The sequence below is a fragment of the Aulonocara stuartgranti genome, assembly GCF_965226115.1.
Source record: "Aulonocara stuartgranti genome assembly, chromosome: 13".
Taxonomy (NCBI): domain Eukaryota; kingdom Metazoa; phylum Chordata; class Actinopteri; order Cichliformes; family Cichlidae; genus Aulonocara; species Aulonocara stuartgranti.
Genome location: NC_138949.1, coordinates 33,435,009 through 33,457,720, shown reverse-complemented (window position 1 = coordinate 33,457,720; position 22,712 = coordinate 33,435,009). Strand labels below are relative to the sequence as shown.

General features: G+C 45.0%; 1 protein-coding gene and 1 long non-coding RNA gene across 8 annotated transcripts in view; both read right to left on the bottom strand.

Moving 5' to 3' along the window:
* LOC309720572 overlaps positions 1-13,522 on the bottom strand; it is an 80,502-nt gene extending 66,980 nt beyond the window's left edge. For 5 of the 7 annotated variants that reach the window (XR_014280524.1, XR_014280525.1, XR_014280526.1 and 2 more), the window contains exons 1-3: positions 5,695-6,222; positions 698-927; positions 403-587 (exon numbers count right to left, since the gene is read on the bottom strand). This is a non-coding gene — a long non-coding RNA (uncharacterized lncRNA). Of the gene's footprint in view, positions 1-402; positions 588-697; positions 928-5,694; positions 6,223-8,525; positions 8,700-12,768 lie in introns of those variants that run through there. The other 2 variants (XR_014280522.1, XR_014280523.1) reach the window with 2 other exon arrangements.
* A 1,750-nt stretch (positions 13,523-15,272) lies between these two features.
* slc30a6 (solute carrier family 30 member 6) overlaps positions 15,273-22,712 on the bottom strand; it is a 60,444-nt gene continuing 53,004 nt past the window's right edge. Inside the window, exons 11-15 of the mRNA XM_082557619.1 lie at positions 19,651-19,770; positions 19,167-19,269; positions 19,014-19,061; positions 18,204-18,272; positions 15,273-16,005 (exon numbers count right to left, since the gene is read on the bottom strand). Of these exons, the coding sequence (XP_082413745.1) occupies positions 15,373-16,005; positions 18,204-18,272; positions 19,014-19,061; positions 19,167-19,269; positions 19,651-19,770 (973 nt within the window). The 3' untranslated portion in view covers positions 15,273-15,372. The remainder of the gene's footprint in view (positions 16,006-18,203; positions 18,273-19,013; positions 19,062-19,166; positions 19,270-19,650; positions 19,771-22,712) is intronic.

Below are 22,712 nucleotides of genomic sequence, written 5' to 3'. Positions count from 1 at the left end.
CATCGTTTTTCTTTTTATATTAGTGTTTATGTTTATTTTGTTTTGAGTTTGTTTGGCTGAGTTTCCACTGCACGTTTGCTTGTTTACTTTGATTTCATCGTCAGATCTACAGCACAGGTGTTAAATATAAAAACACTGATTTTTGTAAACAGTCGACTCTCACTGATCATCCAAAGCCTCGTTAGATGAACGAGTTCTAAAACTGAAGATATTTACTTCTTTATTTTTATTAATTATATTTATAAGGATATTTCTTTTCATAAAATGCTTGTTTCAAGTGTATTTTATTATTATTCTAATAATCTTGGTTATAATTATCGTATCAAGCTGTTGTCAGACGTACAGATCCAGTGTTTGACTTTTACGTATCTCCTGTGAACGTCACATGCTGAGCAGTGTTACCATGTTTCTGAAGTTGTGGCCTTTTTCTCCCGGGAACACGCAGCAGCTGAACCTTCGCACACAGTCAGGGTGAGATTTGTTTCTCTGGTCAAAGCGCTGCTTTGTTAGAAGTGACCTTCAGTTTTTAAAAGGTTCCTCCGCTCCCTCCTCTTCATCAGCACTCAGCACGTCCTGAAGGACAGCGCCTGAGAGGAGCAGGTGGAAGGAAGAAGGTTGGTCTGTGGAGTATTTACTTCAAAAAAATGATCACAGTTAATATTATTGCATCGGTCAGATTTAAATATTTGTTTATCACCTCCCGGGATCGTTTACAGATGATCAGCTCATCACAGAGCTGGAGGGGACATGAGCTTTGATGATGATGCTTTTCTGGATTTCTTTCCTTTATTCAAAGACTCTGACTCAAAGAGTCTGACTCCACTCTGCCCTGTGTGACCGCAGCATGGACGCCCTCCACCCTGATTCTCAGAGGCTCGCCGGAGTGCATATGTGCTCCACAGATATCAGCTGTTTCCTCACCTGAAACTAAAAGTATATTTAGAAAACAAACACGTCGTACGTGTTATTATCCTGCCTCCAATTTTCTGCAACATGCAGTCCGACCTTCAAACCAGAGATATTGAGGTCACATGTTCAGATTTCTGATCTCTGGGCCTTGTTTACCCCTTCTCTCTCTCGCTCTCTCCATCCCCTTATTCACACACACACACACACACACACACACACACACACACACACACACACACACACACACACACACACACACACCCCTCAACCCTCTGGCAGTTATCTGTTGTATGGAAACACAGCTAACCCTGCTGCCCTCCGATTGTTCCTGCTAAACCAACCAACCAACCCAGCTGTCCATCCATCCATTCATGCATTCATCCACAGTCAATACGTTACCTACTGTTAAACACACACACACACACACACACACGCTGACATTTGCAGCTGAAACACGGTGGAAACTCAAGCTGGTATCGACTTGAAATTTGGAGAGATTTGCTCAGTGCAGCAAACTGCATCCACACACTCAGCTGCTCCTGTTTCTACTGCCCCGGGCTCAAACGCTGACATTTTATCTGCCGCCGCATCGCCGCTGAAAACGCCTGACGGTGATTGATTAATCTGCCAACACAGAGTTATGTATCTGCACTTCTGATGATTAATGCCAAACGATTTTAAAGACTAAAGGCCGATAACTCTTTAATGAAAGCGTCTCAGGCTCCAGAGGTTTGTGTTCACTGTTTTAAAACTCAGTAAATTACATTTGTCTGCAGGTGAGACAAAGCAGGATAAAACAGGACACTGTGTGATGCTAACAGGTTGATTTTAGTTAAGTGAAAGACTAATTATAGTTCTTCGTCAACTTTAAGAAAAACGTTTTTTTGGTGCCATTTCAATTCTTCATTTATATTTAAAATTAAGGAATAGTTTGTTTTTCAGTTTACATTTATTTAATCCTATTAAATAATATGATTTGAATTACTAATATTACTAATATTTAATTTTAATTATGATTTAAAGAAAGGACATATTTAAATAAAATATGTGTTTAGATAAATTATTATGAACAAAATAAGAATATAAATATAATCAAAGCCTTTTTCCCTCTCTATAAATGTTAAATATTTCAGGCATATTTAAGTCCAAAAAGGTTTAAACTAACTTCCAAATATAGATTCTAAAGAAAGAAACCTGCAGTTCCCCTGATGCCCAGCAGGGCGGCAGCAGTGAGTCAGTCCCCATAGACTCCCATGTTAAACCTTTACAGCAGAAATAAACACGTTTACAGGCTGATACACAAACTGATTGGTCTCTATAGATAATTTCCTTTCAAAACACCTACATGTGTTTTTATAACTTAAATTGTATCAAGGCTCAACATCTGTATTATTAAGGCGGGGCCTCTTAGCTACCATAGTATTACCTGATAATTTAGTGGTTCACCTGTCCAAAAGGGGTATGGCTCTTTAAAACTAGGATGGCGATGACCACAGTGGGGTCTCAGATCAAACCAGTGACATCACCACTGGGTGGTGTCTCGGTGGCTACGTCCATCATTAATATATTACAGCCTATGGATTACTATTGTCTAGTGACAACTGCAATTATTTTTAAGGAATATGGACGAGGTGGGGCTGATGGATGGGCCGATAGACTTTAACCAGAAACAGGATGTGGTGGAACGGGAGAATGCTCTACATTCAATTTGTTTAAGGCAAAGCTTAAAAACTGGTTATGGACAAATCAAGTGTGTGATCATGTATGAGTTGTATAGTTTTAATGTTTTATTTGGGAACAGAATGGTGTGTATGTGTAAGTTTGGTGATGGAGTTTTTATTATGAATGAATGATGAATTTTGACAAATTTATAGATAAACACAAAATAATAACGGATAGTCAGTATGGTTTCAGATCAAATAGATCAACATCATTGGCATTAATGGAACTGATCGAAAATATCACCAACAATATAGATAAAAGACAATGTATAGTTAGTGTATTCATTGACCTAAAAAAAGCTTTTGACACAATTAATCATGACATATTACTTGATAAACTGGAGTACTACGGCATTAGAGGAGTGGTGTTAGAATGGGTAAAGAGTTATTTGAGAGACAGGCAGCAATTTGTGAAAATTGGGGAATATCAGTCAGAGTGTATGGACATTGTTTGTGGAGTTCCGCAGGGGTCAGTATTGGGACCAAAGCTGTTTATCCTCTATATCAATGATATATGCAGAACATCAGATATACTACAGTTTATTCTATTTGCAAATGATACAAATATTTTTTGTGCTGGAGAGAACTTACAGCAGCTTTTGGAAATTGTCACACAAGAAATGATTAAACTGAAAACATGGTTTGATAGAAATAAGCTATCATTAAATTTGGAAAAAACTACATTTATGTTATTCGGCAATTGTAAAAAAGATGCAGGAGCAAAATTATTAGTAAACAATGTTGAAATAGAGCAAGTTTCGGATACAAAATTTCTGGGTGTGATAATAGATAACAAAATCTGCTGGAAACCTCACATAAAGCATATACAAGCCAAACTGTCAAGAAGCATCTCCGTACTAAGTAAAGTTAAATATTTTTTGCCTTCCAAATCACTCCGGGTACTTTATTGTTCACTTATATTGCCATATTTGGAATACTGTGTGGAAATTTGGGGAAACACATATAAAACTGCACTTCAACCAATATGTAAAATTCAAAAAAAAGCAATCAGGATGATTAATAAAGCAGGATTTAGAGACCATACTAACATCATGTTTTTGAAATTAAAAATACTGAAGTTTATGGATCTTATAAAATATAAAACTGCAAAAATTATGTACAAGGCCAGATACAATATGTTACCAGGAAATATACAGAGGATGTTCTATGACAGAGAAGGAGACTATGAATTGAGGGGGAAATTGAATCTAAGGATTCTTAAAGCACGGTCAAAGGTTAAAACCTTTTGTGTCACTATTTATGGGGTAAAACTGTGGAATAGTTTTACTATAGATCTACAGCAATGCTCAGGAATTAGTAAGTTCATGAAAATACTTCGAAAACTGATTTTGGAAGAATATGATACCGATAAAGATGATCACCCATTGTATGTATAAAAATATCAAATTATATCCAAATTATATCAGTCACGGTAGCCAAGTTTATATAGGTTCTCCTCGTGTATCGTGTGGAGTATGTGATGATGGGAATTAGGTGAATTATGTGGGATCAATAAGATGTTGAGCAGGGGTAGGAATTAATAAGTATGTTCATACTTCTTCCTACTCCTTTTCAGACCAAACATTGTTACATTATGTCAGACGATTTTGTTTTATTTCATTATATATTTTTTGTTTATCTGAACACATACGTGTGTGTGTGTGTATATCTACATATATATTCGTATCTGTAAATGAAAATATATGTAGTGTGTATATATTGTTTTTTGTTTTATATGTCTGAAACAAATAAAGATACAATACAATACAATACAATTTTTATGAATTATTATGCCTATTTTTTATGCTTAAGGACAACAGATGGAAATTAGCCCTTGGCTATAATCTGGTATGTTTACATTCATGTATTATTTTTTTTTACATTTATGTTCATTAACATGCACTGTCCTAAATAAAATAAATAAATAAATAAATATTCACATGGTGATGATGTCATGTCGACATAGAGCTAAATCTCTGAGGAATGTTTGCAGCTGCTTGTTGAATCTGTGAAATGAAGAATTCAAACAAGTCTGAAGGTAAAATAACAAAGTGTACCTAATGAAGTGGCTGGTGAGTTATTTTTCATCAGTGGAATACCTCCCACTGTGCAGGACAGGGATAACCAGTGTGCAGTACCATTACTACCAGCAGTGCTACTGAAATACTGCTTGTAGTAATAAGTTCAAGAAAAGATGGAAGCAGCGGCGTCACAGTAACTGTAGGATCAAGTACTGGAGTCAGCATTCAGAAAGCCAAACACACACACACACACACACACACACACACACACACACACACCCTATCCATTGTTAATGGGAGTGAAGCACTCAGTGTTTGACTGTGGGTGAGCGAGGAGGCGGCGGGACGTCAAACAGCATCAACGTCAAAACGAGCAGCATTCAAACTCAGCTCAACGTCGCCGCCCTGCTGCTGCAGCAGGAGCACTGCACCTCATCGGACCTCAGCCTGTGTTCTCTTTAACTGTCTGCAGTTTTACATGATTGCATCTGCTCTCTAAACACAGTCACAGCTCACATTTATCAGACTGTAAATGAGAGGAGACCAGTTTGTTCTCACGGTAACTCAGTTTATGAAGATTAGGGATGGGTATCGTTTAGGTTTTATCTGATACCGGTGCCAAATCGGTACTTTTGAAACGGTGCCGGTGCTTAAACGGTGCTCAAACCGGTGCTTAAAGAATGGAGAACACAAAATTGGTCCAAAAACCTCTCATGTTCAGCTGTTTTTTGTAAAAAGATAACAATGTTAGCCTTTTCTGCAGCTATAGGGCATATATGGTATCACTCTTGGCTGGAAGCAGTGCTTAAACAATGGAAAAAACACAAACTTTGTCCAAAACCTCTCATGTTTAGCTGTTTTCCACTTTTTCTTTGGTCATTTTAGCCTTTTTGTCCAGGGTGAAGGGAGCATCTGCCATCACACAAGAGGACAGCTGCACGTAGCTATGATGATGTTTGCTAGTTCACCTTACATGCATTAATGTAATAACGTGGTTAGCCTACTCAACGTAAATTACACACGAACAACATGAAGCTACTCACGCAGAGAAGAACGGCTGCTGCTGCATCATCATCCTCATCATTTCTGCTACACTGGCAGGGCTAGGGGCCAGGACTCTCCTCTTCGGGTTTTTGGGGGATGTTGCATAACAGGCAACCCACCCGCAGTAGATGTGCTCGGTGTGAGGTCTCGCAGCAAGCTATCAAATACGGCGCATTTCTGGGCTTTTAAAAAAACGCTATGCGTCTCCAGGTGTTTCATCAGATTCGAGGTGTTACCTCCTTTGACAGTATCACAGTATCAGCTTAAAGCACTTGTTGCTGCTGAGTTTGCATATTTTGCTGTGAAGTACAGCCAGACTTTTGACCGCTTTGCCTTGGACATTTTTAATCTGTAGCTCTGCTCTAAAAGAACGTACGTACCTGGCCCCGCCTACTATCCTCGGAAACGTAAAATGATTGGCTAGAAGTGTATCACAGCTCAGGAAAAAAAAGCACCGAAATAAAGCACCGAAATGTGCGCTGCTTTTCGGTCTGGTTACTACCGTTTATGTCAGACACCGGTACCCATCCCTAATGAAGATATACTGACATGGTTGTTGGAGCTAAGAGATGAGCCTCAAATCTGTGAAAGTATCTGTGAGCTGAAGACGTCGCTCCAACCTAGCTTTGACTGGTCATTGTACACACTGTTTGTATTTTGAGGAAAGTTTCTGCAGGAATCGTGTGTTTGTGCATCTCCACACATTTTCTGCCATCATGGGTTCAGATCACAGCAGGAGCGTTTCAGAGGAACGTTTTATCCACAGAGTCTTTGGAATTGAAATCTTTGTCTTCAGTGGGAACGATTACATCACAGCTGGAACGTAATGGAGCTGGTCTCGGTGTATTCCTGGGAATTCTGCTGTCAGCTACACTTCCTGTCTTTGTCAGTTTGCCCTCCTTTCTAACTGGCCCATCTCCTGTCTGAGCCCCACACATTTGCATCATCGCTTGGAGGCGTTACCTGTTCTGAGTCTGAGGTAAGCTAGCCTCAGGTGGAAGGGTGTCATAAAGTCCTCCAATACAGCGTCTCCGCTGATGCTGCCTGCGAACCGCACTCTGAAGGTGCTGCGAGTGCTTGTGTCCGATATGTGCCTGAGCCCATAATCTCAGACTGGAAGTCTTTTTGCAGCCGCAGTTATCGCCCCCAGTGGCCATTAAAAGTAATGCAGGTTTAAGCTTGCAGTGCATAGCACAGGAACGCTGCTGGCTTTAAACCAGGGGTGGGCAACTCCAGGCCTCGAGGGCCGGTGTCCTGCAGGTTTTAGACCTCACCCTGGGTCAGCACACCTGAATCACATGATTAGTTCATTACCAGGCCTCTGGAGAACTACAAGACATGTTGAGGAGGTCGTTTAGCCGGAGGGACAACAATCTGCTATGATGCTTGAGGGCTAAAAATGAGCATATGACATCATTAAATGCTGATGATGTAGTGCTGTTTAAAACAATATTATTAAGAACAGACTGAGCACAGAGGTCAAATTCAGGGGCTCCAGTTAGCTGAGGCGAAGCCTCGCGGACAGCTAGCACCTATAGAGTCATCTGTGACATCATTCAGTTGTCAGTCAAAGAGGCCACGCCCCTAATGATGCTAAATTTGAGCCTACACAGGTGAGTTAAAAATAAAACCCTCTGGGTTGTTATAAATGGGGAAGTAACGATAGAGAGCACCGTATCAGGCTGCAAACATTCTGCAGGTGGAGCAGAAGGACGCCCGTTTTAATTTTTGAACATTTAAAACACAAAGTTCAGAAAGTGAAGAAGTAGGTCTGAATATTAAGATCCTATTATCACTTTTATCTCACTGATCTGTGGTTGGAGCTCTCAGAAAAAAAATCCAGGATTTAAACAAGTTGACAAATCAGCTACAAGAAAAACAAGTGTGTGTGTGTGTGTGTGTGTGTGTGTGTGGGGTGATAAAAAAAGATTTTGGTTGCTTTAAGAGAGGGAAGCAGCTGTAGTGTGTGTGTGTTGCTGGATGTTAAACAGACAGTGATTGTGGCTCTAAGTGTTTCTGTTCGGCCTCGGGGGATTAGGTCGTTGACTTTAATGTTCCCGCGGAGCTCGGCGCTGTGTGTGTGTGTTGCGTCGGATTAGTCTCTATTTGAAGTGTGAGGTCGCATCTAATCTGCAGGTCGCTGTAAACAGATGCAGTGATCCCGCCTGTCTGAACACAGTGTTCACTGCCAGCGTTACACAACACGCGGAGATTAACACAGTGATTTCATTCTGATCACACAACTGCTTCCTGTGGAGGGCCGACGTTTCAAACGAGGCGGCTCTGAGGAATCAGAAAATGACAGCAGGAAGAATTACAGCATTAGTGACGCACAGCCTCAGCCACAGGTAGAGATCAGGTGATTCACGCTCTGATTTTTAACCAACTTTAACAAGAAAACGTGGATTTGGTTCATGAAACAAAGACAAAATCTATTTTACACTCACTGTGTGGGGCTTTTATTGTGAAAGGCGAGGATGGGAGGAAAACCTTTTCACACGTGATTAAAACTAATCGTTTTTCAACAACTGGATCGGGCTGAGACAGATGTGAACAAAATGCAGTCTGGTTACGACTGATCAGGAGTGGTTCTCCGTCGATCTGCGACCCTGAGCTGCAGGGAGTGACCAAAAAATGAGGTCAAAGACACAAGTGGTGGAAATGAGCTTCCTTTGTCTGAGTTCACCAGATGTGACGACTGTGGTGTGAATCTAGCGACATCCAGTGAGCATGTGCAGGAAAACCCTCCTGTCTGACACATTACATGTCTGCCTTTTTAGACTTGATGTTTTACCCAGTACGAACCAAAAAGGAGTAACTGTAAACTCACCAGAAACCAGCTTCGACTTCCTGTCGAGTGCCAACACAGGTGCTGCCCCCTAGTGGTTCATTAAAGAGACTCCAGTATCGATAAACTTCCATAACAGCTCCATGGTGCTGTGACCACAGCGGTATGATGCGATGTGCAGCCAGATTCAGTTTCAGCTCAGATTTCTGGAACCTGCTGGATATGAAATGACTGAATTTAGTCTAAACGCCTGCGTTCAGAGGGCGTCACTTTCTTTTACTCATTTCCTGTTTTTCTGCCACCAGAATGTTCCTGCACAGAGTTATCAGGAGCATGTGATGGCTGGGAATTAGGAAGTATTGTTAAAGCTCGACTTTACAGCAGCCAGAAGGACCCATGTGAGGCTAATATATAATTTATCACACTGAGCTTATGTATCTCCTACAGACCGCGTACAGGATGATAGCGCTGTCTCCCACAGGACGCAAGAAGTCACTGAATGTTGTACCGAGGATGAAAATGATCCAGGGACAAAACACAATGCATGTGATTGGCAACTCTGCAGCATTCAGTTGCAGACTGACTTTAGCGAGTGTTTGTTTGCTTCACAATCTCAAAAAGATCAAAGGTGACGTGAGATAACTAACAAAATCGCAATATTTGTTATTCCGACACTCTGCATTTGACAAAACGTTAAAAATCTGGTGATTCCCACTTTGTGCTAACTCCTTCAGAGTCCTCGTATCTCAGCCCAACTGAACACTGATGGTGGCTTTTGAATCTTCATCCTCATCATCAAAGCATAAAACCATGAGGAGAAGCAAAGCTGCAGAATGAAAAGCTCGATGTTGGCTTTTCCTTTAATCTGTCAGCCATATAAACGACGCGATCACCTCTGAAAGTCGATTCGAGCGACCAGCCATCAGTGAGGTCACAGGCCCCGCCCTTCCCCTCCAGGTTTTCTGCTCCAGTTGGCGCAGCTGAGGTCAGGGTTTGTGACCTCAGAGGACCTCTGACATCATTATCGCCCCCGCGGCTGCTGCTGCGGCTGCCATGACCGCACTGAGCACGTGCACCACATCTCTGCTTTTCATGCAGATATCCTTCTACGCTGTAATCCTTCTTAACCCGACATATTCCTAAAAGACCAGCAGAGCCTCAGTCACCTCCCTGCAGCCGCGCTCCACCTCCAGCAGGCTGCCCTACATACGCTGCTCTCCTCCTCCTCCTCCTCATCATCATCATTGTATTCCAGTCAGTTTTTTTATCCTCAGAAATCACACGAGAAAAAAAAGCATGCAAACTTGCACTAAAATCTGTGAAACAGCGAGGTGAAAGGTGAACCTGGTGAATCTGGTTCGACTATTCTTCACCTGTAGTTTGAATGCTGAACATTTGCCTGTTTAAATCATGAGACCAGTCACTATACAGAGATGTGCTTCTGAATGTGGACGATGTGTCTTCTGCTGCAGTGATGCAGTTCTGCTTGTGTTGAGTGATGCAAACAACTGATCGATCGAAACGCTTTAAACGTCAAAATTGATCATTAGATTTTTCATGACACAACAGCGGTGAGTGTTCCCACCTTCTGCTCTTTGTAACTTAACGCCATCTTTCCGTTTTCGAGTTTTGGACATGATTTTGGAGGATATATCTTCGCAGCAGCGATTGACCGCAAAGTAAAGCTACCGGAAATGTACAACCCCACATCCGGTCTCAAACGAGGAAGTTAGCATTTTCTCGTGCACAGGGTCTATCAGCTCAAATCCAACGGCAGCCTTTGGAGCTGTTACAGGAACTATTATTACTAGAGACACTGAGACTGTGAAGGAGACCAAACAGGTGCGCTCGAAGTAAAGAGATCTTCACTCTGCCTGTACATTACATCAGCAGGTGTTTGCTTCTGCATAAACCCTCCAACACTGCCTATAAATATCATCATGGTCGCTCATTTAATCTCTAATAAGAGAGCCAAGAGATTTGTCCAGATCTGACTATTTAAATGTCAGAAATCTATTTTTTTTTCAGCTTGTTTGGTTTTTTAAGGTGAGATCCTGACTCCGCCCTCCTGAAAGAGTAGTGGAATGTCAGCAAGCAGTACTCGAGTAAATGTACTTCTACTTTCCTCGTTAGGTTGCGTGTACGCAGTCGGCCGGTGTGACCTGAGCTGACCGTGGGGCGGGCAGCGTCGACCTCGGCGGTGTCAGATTTGACCCAGAAAGCAGCGGCGCTGCACTGATCCTGTTCATTTGGTGGGGATTTTGGTCACAGATTACAAAAGCTCAATACCATTTGTTTTGTAACAAGCGTGTGAAGTCAACACTCATAAAAACGCTGCCACTCCGGACTTTGAAATGCTGCAGGACCTCGTTACAGGCTTAATGACTGTTGAGCACATCCAGCGCTGAGGGAGCAGAAGCTCCCGCTAAGCTTTCCAAGGAAAAGTACTTCTTTGATTGTTTGGTCAAAATCTCCTCTGAAAGCCGCAGAACAAAACCAGAGGAGGGATTATCCTCCTTTGGAGAGGAAATGAAATTCTTCAGAAGAGGCACTTAAACGGGTTCCAGCTTCTGCGAGTGTGTGTTGGGGGGAAATACGAGCGGCGCTGTGCGACTTGTTAGCTCCAACAATTTGACATATCATCCAAAAAACGAGGCTCCAAAGCTCATTAGAACAACAGAAAGCGCAGCTGTGGGCTCGGCAAAACCAAACATCAAATCCTGAAAGATGAAGCCAATGAGGAAGGAAAAGCTGCAGTTCCTCTAACGTCCAGCAGAGGCACCAGCAGTGAGTCAGTCCCCATAGACCAGAAAGAAACATGGTTACAGCCTGACACACAAACTGCTTCGTCTCTATGGGTAATTACCACCTTTGTAACACCTGTACAGGTGGAGAAAGCTTAAATTGTATTAAAGCTTAACATTTGCGCTAATAGGGGCGTGGCCTCTTTGACTGACATCACTAGCATTACCTGATAACTTAGTGCTTTACCTGTCTTGCTAAAACCAGGACGGTGATGACCACAATACTTAAACCAGTGATGTCACAGTAGCTACAGCCATCATTTATTTACAGCTTATATTTTTAAGACACACCCTCTAATGACAGCTGTAACAATGACTGAAGGATGGGGGGGAGGTCAGGTTGATGGAGCCGATGCACTTGAACAGGAAACTGATGTTTATGTCCAGTTTCATATCAGTATCTTAACCACATCTGTGCCTGTGTGATGCACAATTACAGTTTATTAGTGCATCTTCTTAATAGAGCTTGCTAGCATTAGCACTTTACCCTCGGGTGCTGAATGTAGTCCCTTCTGGCATTATCCAGAGCACTACTGTTCAGACTTCAGCCTTTTATGTACAGCCTAAGGTTTACCATCAAGTGACACTGCCCTCTAGTGGTGACTTGAAAAAGGGACAGAGGTGGTTAGGGTGGATGGATGGGTCAGCAGATGACAAAATATCTCCTTTGTGTCACATTTCAAAGAAGGTCTTGCCGTTATCTGTGTGATGTATCCATACAGGCTAACACTTTGCATCCCATGCTAGCTAGCATTAGCAGATAGCTTCCACACCATGTGGGCAAACGTTTGAGGCCAAAATACAAATGCAGTGGCTTCAAAATCTGAAGCCAAGAAACCAGTGAGTGACCTCATGATGATAGCGTGGAAGCTGGATCCCCATCTTTTGTGTACAGTCTTTGCATTCGAACTAAAGTCAGATTGTTGAGTTTGTAGCAGAGCTGAAAACGTGAACCAAACTAGGCCAGTTTAAGTGGCAGCAAAGTGCAGCTTTGAACCCTGCTCAGTGTTTCTGACACATTCAGATTCTACAAAAATAGGCACACCTTCGTTCTTCTGAAAGGTGAAAGGCGTTGTGCTGAGGACATAAGGAGGTGATCAGCTGCCTCTTCAGTGAGTTTTATGTCTCAAAGATGGACTTGAGCATGTCATCTATCCTCAGTGTTTTACTTCTGCTGCTGAAATTTATGATAAAGTTTCATTTGGTGGAGAGCTGTGTCTCATGTATTTGAAACTCCTCAGATTTGAGCCGAGCCCTGCAAGGATCCTGATCACAGAGGAAACATGAAGCTCGGAGTAAAACGTGTGAATGTTTCATGGGGAAGGAAATGCTTTTGTCAGTTTGCGTGAGGCTCAGTGATGCGTTTCTGTGAGAGACGAGCATCACTGCGTTTACCGCAGGAGGAGCCCGAGAGGGGACGAGTGTGTCGGTAAACATTTGGTCGCGTTTGGCACATTCTGGGACAAAGTTTGAACACGCACCTCTTTAGTAAACTCCTGGGAAAACGGCGAGCTTCCCTCCGTGCCCAATCTTCTCCCCATCGTTGGATTTGAACAAACACAGTGATCAATGTGCGCCGAGCTGGAAAAACAGCGAAACTTGGGCCTATTAGCGGTTTTTGGAGACCAGGCGGGTCCCTCAGTAACGGGGTCAGGAGTCTGTTGGCCTCCTAACACGTTGCGACTCCGCCGGCCTCGAAGCTGTCTCCTTGCTTCATTCTCATTCGCCGGCCCGCAGCGTCTCTCACTCATTTGAATATTTTCTGGGCTGATGAGGATGCGAGGGCGGCGAACCGAGGGCCGAGAGGGTAACGTAATTGCAGGGGACAAAATAATGACCAGTTGCAGCAAAGTCGCTAAAGTGTGTCATCCATTAAAATGCAAGCGTGTGGCTGAGCACGCTTTGTGGCGTCGGCCTCGTTGGATGTGACAGCAGAAACAAGATGAAGTGAGGACACGCCACAGCGGCGTCCTCAGACCCTCTGATGCTTCCAGGGTTTTGAAAACTGTTCAGGACCTAACAGGTCCATGAGCTCCACATCACAAAATGATCCGGACGTAGATGGGATCACAGCTGGAAGATGACCTTAATTTAAGTTTGATCCAGTAAAACGTGACAAACATTAGCGTCCGCTGTTCACTCTGCGTGGGAAGAAAACTTGTTTCTACTGCGAAAAATGAAACTTCAAATCTGAGCGAGCGGCGAGCACGCTGCCACGGGAACGTGACATTGACAGAGAAATCCCCACTGACACGCCCGCTGTGGGCAAACCTCCACCCGCCCCACTCCTGCCAAACAGGTGACAACAGATTTAAGAGCTGCTCAGTCTTTGATTTTATTTATTTTCTGCTGTGTTTTACTCGCATCTATTTGAAAGAGTGTAAACACAAAACAGTGTTTTATTTTATTTTATATGCTGGAATATGCAGACAATAGGTTTAAATGTTAAACACATTTCTTCTTGCATATAGTTAAATTTTTGCTTGATTAATTTTTGTTAAAAGATTAAAACTAATAAAACGAAATAAAAGTTTTAAAAGGAGACGTTTTCATTTGATTCAGTTTATATGATGCAGAAAAAATAGAACTGGGCTGGAAGGTCTTTGTCTTTATTACGTACTCAGGTTGTGTATCATGCTTTTAAAGAGTAACTAAGTAACTAATTCGTTTTGAAAATAAGTAACTTTAAACGTGTTTTTCTGCCGTCGTTATGAAGTTCAGCAGAGCAGTCAAAACAGCTGGAAGCATAATTTAAAAGTACTAAATGGAGGTCCTGTAGAATATTCATAGTATGAAGGTAAAACTTTGGATTTATTAAATATAATAAAGTTATTAATCTAAAAAAATCAGCTGATTCTGAGGGGGTCAGGTGAACCAATGGGGACCTGTCTGTGTTTGTATTGGGCGTGAGAGAGGACGGGCTGTCTCAGTACAGACAGAGGATCATCAGGTAGAAGCTGAGAGGTCAGAAGGTCACCAGCGTCCTACAGGACACGATGAGGATTCCAAAGAGCTCGGCTCATGTTCACAAAATCAGACGAAGCTTCAGATGTTGAGAAGAGTCAAGAATGTCTTCAGTCAACTTCCAACCTCAGAAAACATCAAATTTAAGAAGTCGGGAAAGTTTTCCTGGCTCGGACTTCAGAACTTCAACGATTTGCTTTTAACGACTGGAGCAGAGGCGTCACAGCCCGACATTTAGTGTCATTAGGAACTGTTTGAGTTCTTTTGGCTTCACTCTGTTCTCCTTCAAACATTCCCTCGACCTCCTGAAACTGAAGGACAGCGAGGAGGAAGAGGAGCTGATTTGTGCGACTGTACCCAAAGCCTCATGGCCTCTTTGTGAGCTCGTCTGATGGGGATGTGCAGCCCTGATTTCCTGATTAGGACCCGCCTAAATAAAAGCTGGTCTCCTCCTCCTCATCATCCCCACACGCCAGGACGCGGGAAACCTCGTACAGGGGCGGAGTCACTGATGGTGTTTAAAGTTTAATAGTTGATGGACTGAGCAGATTTATGGACCGGATAAAGATCTGGGAAGTTTCCTGATCACTTAGGTCTCACCTTTGCCCCGTGACGCGGAGCTCCACCACGCTGGACGAAGTCGGTCTGTGAGGAAGTTCTTCGTTAATAAAATCTGCATGAAAACGACTCAAACGAAAAGATAAACGAGGATTTCTGATGTTTGGTGAATCTCGGGTGAGACGTGGAGTTCGCTGTGATACTTGTTTCACGCAATGCTGGAAATATTAAACATCAAACTCTTTCAGACTCAAAGACTTTTATTTTTTTAAGGAATGTTTGCAGGAAAAAAAAGCTTACAAAGTACGAGCACGCCACTTTCTAACCGCCAAACCTCACGATCAGTCCCATAACAAAGAAAGCACTCAAAGATACGCGGTGGTCTCCTCGTCCGGACAATAAATACATCACCACCATCGCTCCTCTGAAGTCATCGACATCTAACACCAGAAACTGGCGCCGTCGTCGATGCTGTGACGCCGCTGCCTGACTCGACGTTCCCGAGGAGCCGACCGTCACAAATGAATTTCGAGTACCCGAAAGTCCTGAACCCGCCGGAGCGGTCACGGCCGGTACTGTCGGTACTGCGACTGTGAAGCCAGAGGGTTTCCGAAGCGCAGCGGCGCCGTCGACCCGCCAAACGCAGTTCTGTAGCTCTGAGAGGACGGCCCGCCGCCACTGCCCACGCCCAGTCCGAGCCCGACCCCCAGACCCTGTGTGCCCAGTCCCATCCCGCCACCAGGCCGTGCCAGGCCCTGATTCAGCATCCCTGTGTAGGGGGTCGACCCGTAGGAGAGTCCCAGGCCTCCGTACGGCCTGTGGGTGTGGTGTCCCAAAGCGGCGAGGACCATCGGCTGCACGTTCCTCCCCGGAGTGTCGAAGGAAAACTCCGGAGGGGGGCTGGTGGGTTTGGAGGGGGTGGAGGTCAGCGGGTCGAAGTCTCCTCCCGGGGACAAGAGCAGAGGAGGCAGCGATGAGGCGAGGGCGGCGTAGCCATCGGCAGCACCCAGCGGGGAGGCAGCGGGCGAGGAGGACGAGGAGGAGGAGAGGGCCCCGGTGAGGAGGGGCCGGGACCAGTCGTCTTTGAAGATCTGCACGGTCAGCGTGGAGACGAGCGGCAGCAGCCGGTTGGTGACGTGAGCCAGAACCAGCTGCTCGTTGGCGTCGCGGCGGATCCGGACGTGGGCGGAGCCAGCCTGAAACACAAGAACAGAGAGAGAGAAGAGCTAACTCTTCAGTAACTGCTCAGCAAAGCGATTAAATACAAACACGCTCCAGACCAGATCAATAACACACAGATTACAGTAAGCCTGATCATGCAGTTCCTCTGACGTCCACACGGGGCTCACTCCACATACACGCCTATATTAAAATGCCCATACGATGTCTATCGATGCCCAAATATGGTCACATCTGGCTCCGAAAACCCAAAATGAAGCAAAAAAAAAGCTTCAAAATGCAGAAACCAGCGGGTTATGTGACGGTGGCCACGCCCACATGGCCTGAAGTGTCTTCAAGTCCGTGACCCCGTTATCGGTGCGCAGACACGAGAGCGATCATCTGATCCAAAATCATGCAAACAGTTCAGATCCAAACTCGGAGACGAACAAAGACGTCTCCAGTGTTCCTGCAGCGCTCCTCGGGCAAACCGAGCGGCGTCACAAACGTGCGCTGAAACGAAGCTTAGCTGGACTCTAAACGCTGTTAAATCCAACCTCTCTGACCTTAAAACATTAAACACAGTTTGTCATTTCTGTTGTTGGGAATATTCAGACCTCACAAGGACAGACTCCCTCTCTTACACACGCACACACGCACGCACACACGCACGCACGCACGCGCACACACACACACGCGCACACACACACACACGCGCACACACACACACACGCACACACACACATGCAGAGCAAATCGCCCCATGGGGCAGAAGTGCAGTCAGGGGGTCAAATCAGTTTGGACAGCTGCTTTGTTAGCAGTGGGCCAACAACCAACAGTTGTGTAACTGCAGCAGCATCACAAACGACAACACGAGGGGCGGTGGCATCGACAACACGAATACAAACAATAAAAACAGCATCAGGGCGAGGTAAACACGGGCGCTGCGCCACCCGGAGGCAGGCAGAGGAACGGCGGCCTTCATCCTTCATACCAGAGAGGAGCTTTCAGCAGACACACGCCTAACACAGAAGGTTTGGCCTGTAACCATGGATACTGTGGTGATGTCATCTTTAACCCCACAGACATGAGCCTCGGCTGGAAAACGCCTCCGTGCCTCGCAGCTCTTCGTTTACAGGAGATCCAAGAAGAAGTCTAAACTCAACCTGAAGTCGCCGATTTCAACCAAATTTAAACCTTGACAGGCTCAAAGCACCCACCCCTCCCACCCCATCGCCCCACCTGACCCAACCACTCCACCCATCTAAACCACCGGAACCAATGGGTGTGTTCACTGAAGTCTCGAGGGCGCTGCAGGGTGGATAAATTTGACTAAACGTTGTGTTTTGGTTTTATTAACATGTATGAGCCGAGTGATATGAAACTGTGCTAGCCTTATGTTAGCGTCTCAGTACAAAACTCCAACAGGAAAGCTGCTAATTTAAGATAATAAGCTATAAAGCAGAACTGAAAGCTGACTCATGAAGTGCAGATGAACTATTTTATCCCTGTTTGAACTTTGTTGTTTTTCATTAGCGACAGCTTCACTTTTACTTCCTCACTTTGTTTTTAGGACGTTAAAAAAACGCAGGAAGTGGACAGGAAGTTCTCCTCGTGTGAACCTTCAGGCTCAACAGCAGCACGGTTAAATTATCCATAAATTATAATGAGCATCTGAGCCCGGCAGAGGAGACTGTCGGTGTGTGCGCTCCTCTCTGTGTGCGTCCCGCCCTGAAAGCCAGCTGGGTTTGTTTGCGTTGCGACGACAGCAACACGAACAACAACAACAACAACAACAACAACAACGCACCCCCAAAAAACAGAGAGGGAGAGGAGGGGGGAGCCAAGTCTCCGCATGAATGAGTCGTTCCTTCTTTTCGTCTCGTTGAACAAATCCCTGCAGATCATCGCTCTAATCCGACGAATGACGGAGGAGCGGACGGAGGAGGGAGACGGGACAAACTCAACAGGAAGAGGAAGAACCGTCAGAGAGGAACTGATCAGCAGACCCTGAGAGACCTCCGACCCCGCTCTGTAAGTAACCCGATTCATTTCTTTAAAAGAGATCGCGGCGCCCTCACTTATTTATTTACTACGAGTCTGCAGAGCTGCACTCAGGCTCAGCCCAGGATACGTTTTCCTTATCGGGCTTCACTGATTCTAACGCCAGCGATCCGACGCCACGATTAACTGGATAAGTTAATCCAGAGTTTCTCCGTCGGCCTCTGTCACTCACCAGACATCCAAAGCCAACAGTCCAGAAGTGCTCGTTTCGGACCTCCAGCACCCCGTCCAGAGTCGACACCTGATTGGACACAAGAAGGCACAAATAGCCAATCATAATCAGTCAGTGTGCTGTTCTCTCAGCTGTTCCTAATAAAGTTTAACGTGGTTTACGGCGTTTGCTCGCTGGTTTCCGTCTGACGTTGACCTCGTGTTGTGTCTGAAGGACTCAGAAACCAAGCTGCCGTCACCGTTAACGTGAATGAAGGAAACATGAACAGCAGCCATGTTTGGAGGGTTAGCTCAGGACTCGTTAACTCTCTTTAACTAAAGTTCATGTTGTGAGTCCCTGATGGGCGGAGACGAACGCCATCGTACGACAGGAAGCTGAAAACGGAAGCTGTGAAATGATCCGCCCAGTCAGTAATCTGCTACTTCGTGGTTTGGATTGACTGTGAACGAAGTCGAGATCCTGAGCGTCGGTGAAATCGCAGTCGGCCCCGAGGCGGCCGGTCAGCTGCAGAGGTTTGAAATTCGGAGTTTCTGCACAGTTTAATGGTGCAGTGTGCTGGACACCCGATCGATACGTCAACAGTTACATTTGCGCTTGAAATTTGATCTTAAATGCCAAAAGTGACAGTTTTATGCAACAATCTGGACTCAATGTAAGTGATGTATGAAGCCTCGCAGGGAGAATTTGATTGGTGGATCCAGTTTATGTTTGGATTTTAAACTCTGGTTATGATGAATTCTGGGATAAAACTAAGCAGTAGAAACACTTCCTGATGTTGCAGTAACGCTGCGATAAAGCGCCGGCTCTCACCTCTCTCAGAAGCTTGTCCAGCTGCCCGATGATGTGGGAGGGCGTGGTCTGTGGGCGAGAGGCGGTTAATAATCATGATCACGTGGCTTCCATACCTGCATCATATTTTGGGGTTAAAGGCCAAAGGGGAGCGCACTGTCCCGTCTGTCTCACCTGCAGCAGCACTTTGCCGCTGTACACGCTCATGGGATACATGGTGCCGAAGGTCATGAGGGCGATGGCGACCGCAGACGCCGTGTCCACCGCGTTGAAGTTGCTGAGCACACAGATCACGGACACGAGAGAAGAAATGGTTCATCAAACATAAAGAAGATTTCCACTTTTCTAAAATAAATAAACGACATCACTGTCACCACCACAGATCCTGATATAATCCAGTCTGTAAATGAGCCGATACAAGCGCACAGTTCACTCTGAGGAAGACTTCAGAGGAATAAATGACAATATTCATGTTATTCGTTGAAGCTGGTCGACATTTTCATCTGTGCACGTTTGCCGCTCTAAGCTCAGCACAGCTGAAGATATAAAAGGGAAGCAGGGATGGAAACGGCATCAGCTGAACAAACTCGGGCTGGTTAAACAGATCGTGGACGAGCGTGAACGTGGGGATTTACATCCACGCAGATTAAATTCTTACTTGATTTCGATGAGCATGTAGGTGATGCACAGGGACAGAGCTCCCGCCATGTTGATCAGGACAAAGGGGTTCATGCGAGGCAGCAGCACGCTGCTCAGGCCTGGAACGATGCCACACAAACTACACACAGACACACACAGGGAAACAAACAGAAACAGGATTAGTGCACATGATCACCTCCACATTCTCCCACTGAACAAACTCCAAAAGCTCCTCCAGCGTCAATAAAACATAAAAATGATTAAAATACGACGAAACATGAAACAGGTCACTTCCTAAGGAAGCTTCCTTTACGTATGTTTCCTACATCCTAGTTTTGATTTATAATTTTTTTTCTAACTGTATATTATTAAAAATAAGTGCAGTTATGCTCACGTGCATGTTCTTTATGATTATAATGAAATTGTAGTTTTAAAGTAAGCTGCCCTTAAACTTGGTGAAGATGCAAAGCAGAGCCGAGCAGCCTGTTTGGAGACTTGTTTGGTGATCGTTGTGAATGAAACTGTCATTAAAATCAGACCAACACTCGGAGGAGCAGCAACGTTATCAACTGTGCAAGGACGGATGTGTGACAGTCACCTCCCCGTCGCACGAGCTCATTGGTCGTGCAGCGAGCGAATTAAAAAAAACAAAACTGTAAACATCACGTACGATGCGTCCCGGAGGCGTCAGATGAACCAGGAGACCTATTGATCCATGAATCACTCAGCCTCAGCATTAATAACTCCTCCTCCACGTCTCGCCAGCTGCTCACGTGAAAACTTTCTGCCGAAGTTAAAATCTGTGGTTGGATTTGCTTCTGTTCACGTTTGCGCCCGTCGGCTTCGCTGCACAAAATCAGACTGTGCAAAAATAGGTGTGAACACACCTGAGGGGTTCTCGACTGATGACCTCACAGGGTTAACAGGACACCCTCACCTCATTGGCTCATCGCAGACACAGCAGCAGGTTCAACTTGTTAATAAAATGTCAAATTCTCGCACCTCTGAGTCTGTGTGCTCTCAAGTCTTTCTGGCGTCAAACAGGTAACAGGTGCGCAAAGGTATGAATTTAAACTGACTTCATAGTTTCATAGTATCTGGAATTCCTGAAACCCAGCAGCGTCTCTGGGAGGCAGAGCCCTGAATCCTCCGGTGTTTATATTTGTCTTCAGGTTTAGGCCTTTAACCCGATCACGCCATCATAATGGACTTTAGGGGGATTTGAACTGGACCTGATGGGATCATTCTTGTTTTGTTTCATGTTAGTTTAAGCTCCGACCGAGCTCCCGCACATCCTGCCTGAGCATCGGAGAAGAGCCGTCACACAAAAAACTCCCTCTCAGTTCATGCCAACAGCAGCAAATGGTTTAATGTGGGAGGAGCCGACGGGGACGCTGATCTAAACGATCCCGGGAGTTAAACGCTAAGGACCTGCTCCAAGAAGCAGCGATCCCGACTCCATGATCATCAGAAGGACGAGGAAATAGGCACTGAAGATGAAATATAGTTTATCCCACAGTACAAAAGAAAACCCTGATAAATGATAATAATACAGTGAAATATCAAAAAGAATTTAAAATGGTTTATTAAATACAGTCACATGTATCAGACAACAGCAGATATTAATATTTATACAGATACATGCTCATTATTTGCTGCTGGTTGGATAATAATAATAATAATAATAATAAAGAAGAAGAAGTAACAAATATAATAAAGGTGTGCGATGAAAGTCGACCACCTGCAGGAACAGTTTGACCCCTCGACCTTTATTGTTCCTCTCAGCTGAGGTCAAAGGTCGCGCTAGCGTAAAAAACCTGTGGAGCTGTGGAAAGTTTCGGTTTCTTGCTCAAAGGCACTTCAGCAGGAAACGATGCATCTGACAGGACCTAATGTGATGTGACAGCGTGACGTGATGCAACGCGGCGTGACATGCGGTGGCGGGATGGTGTCCCGGTGGAGCGCCACACGTCGCGGTTCAGAGACAGCGGCGTGGCGCCGGATGTTCGGCCTGAGAAGACTCGACTGAAAGAGGTCAGAGAGGACCGCCCATCGATGATGCCTCGTCCATAGATGAAGATCGAACGCAGCCTGTGGACGGGCTCGCCGTCATTTTATAAACAGCTAAAGAGAAACGTTGGCCTCAGGACACGCTGCCAAAAATCCTGCTGTTCCAGCTGTGGCAGAAGAAAAGGACATCCTCCGTCCTAATCCTGCCCCAAAGCCTAAAAGAGCACCTCTACGGAGGGCCCACAGTGCCAACAACCAAAATCCATAACATGAAACGCAGCAAAAAGACCTCGCGCCCCTGGTGAGACTGAATATGTCACATGGCCGCACTCTGCCGCCGCTGCCTGGGCGTGTATCATTAGATGATGATTAGAAAGAACGCAGAGACACGCATGTCAACACGTAATTAACGTCAAACATGTCATTCAGAGAGGCGTGTGCTCGCCACGGGCGGAGCTGGAGGAACAGACGAGGGGGGGGGACATCACATGTTTAGCAGCAACAACAGAAATGCACGTGCTCCTCCTTTAATGTCTTCAAGGTCAGCTGACGGCGTCATCAGATCCTGTGGCGGCTCCTCGGACGGTGAATAATCGAGGGCCGGGCAGGACGCGGCGATGTTAGCGGGATACTCGAGCACATGTTGTGATTCACCGGAGGACGCTCCGCGTTCATATCTGAGCCGCGGCGAGGAAACCTGAGCGATGATTCACGACACGGGAGCTGCTGGGTTCCCCTCGCCAGGCTTAGGAGGTGCTTTTATGTCCCCGCAGGACCTTTGCGGGGACATAAAAGGTGTCTTAGGTGTCTTCCTCATCATCATCGTCACTGCTCGTAGCTTTAAGATTGCAAAGATTCATCAGGATCATTTAATTAAAGAAAAAATGGATGTTTGGAGAGTTTTTTCCTTTAATTTACGTAAAACTGAGGCACAGACGAAACAAAATGACCATCTGATCTTGTTACTGAAGGAAAGCTCCGGGCTCTTTAATCTGACATTCAGTGAAAAACTGAGTCTGCACACTGTGAGACTTCCTGTCTTTAGTGTTGGACTGGAAAGAGCAAAAGACA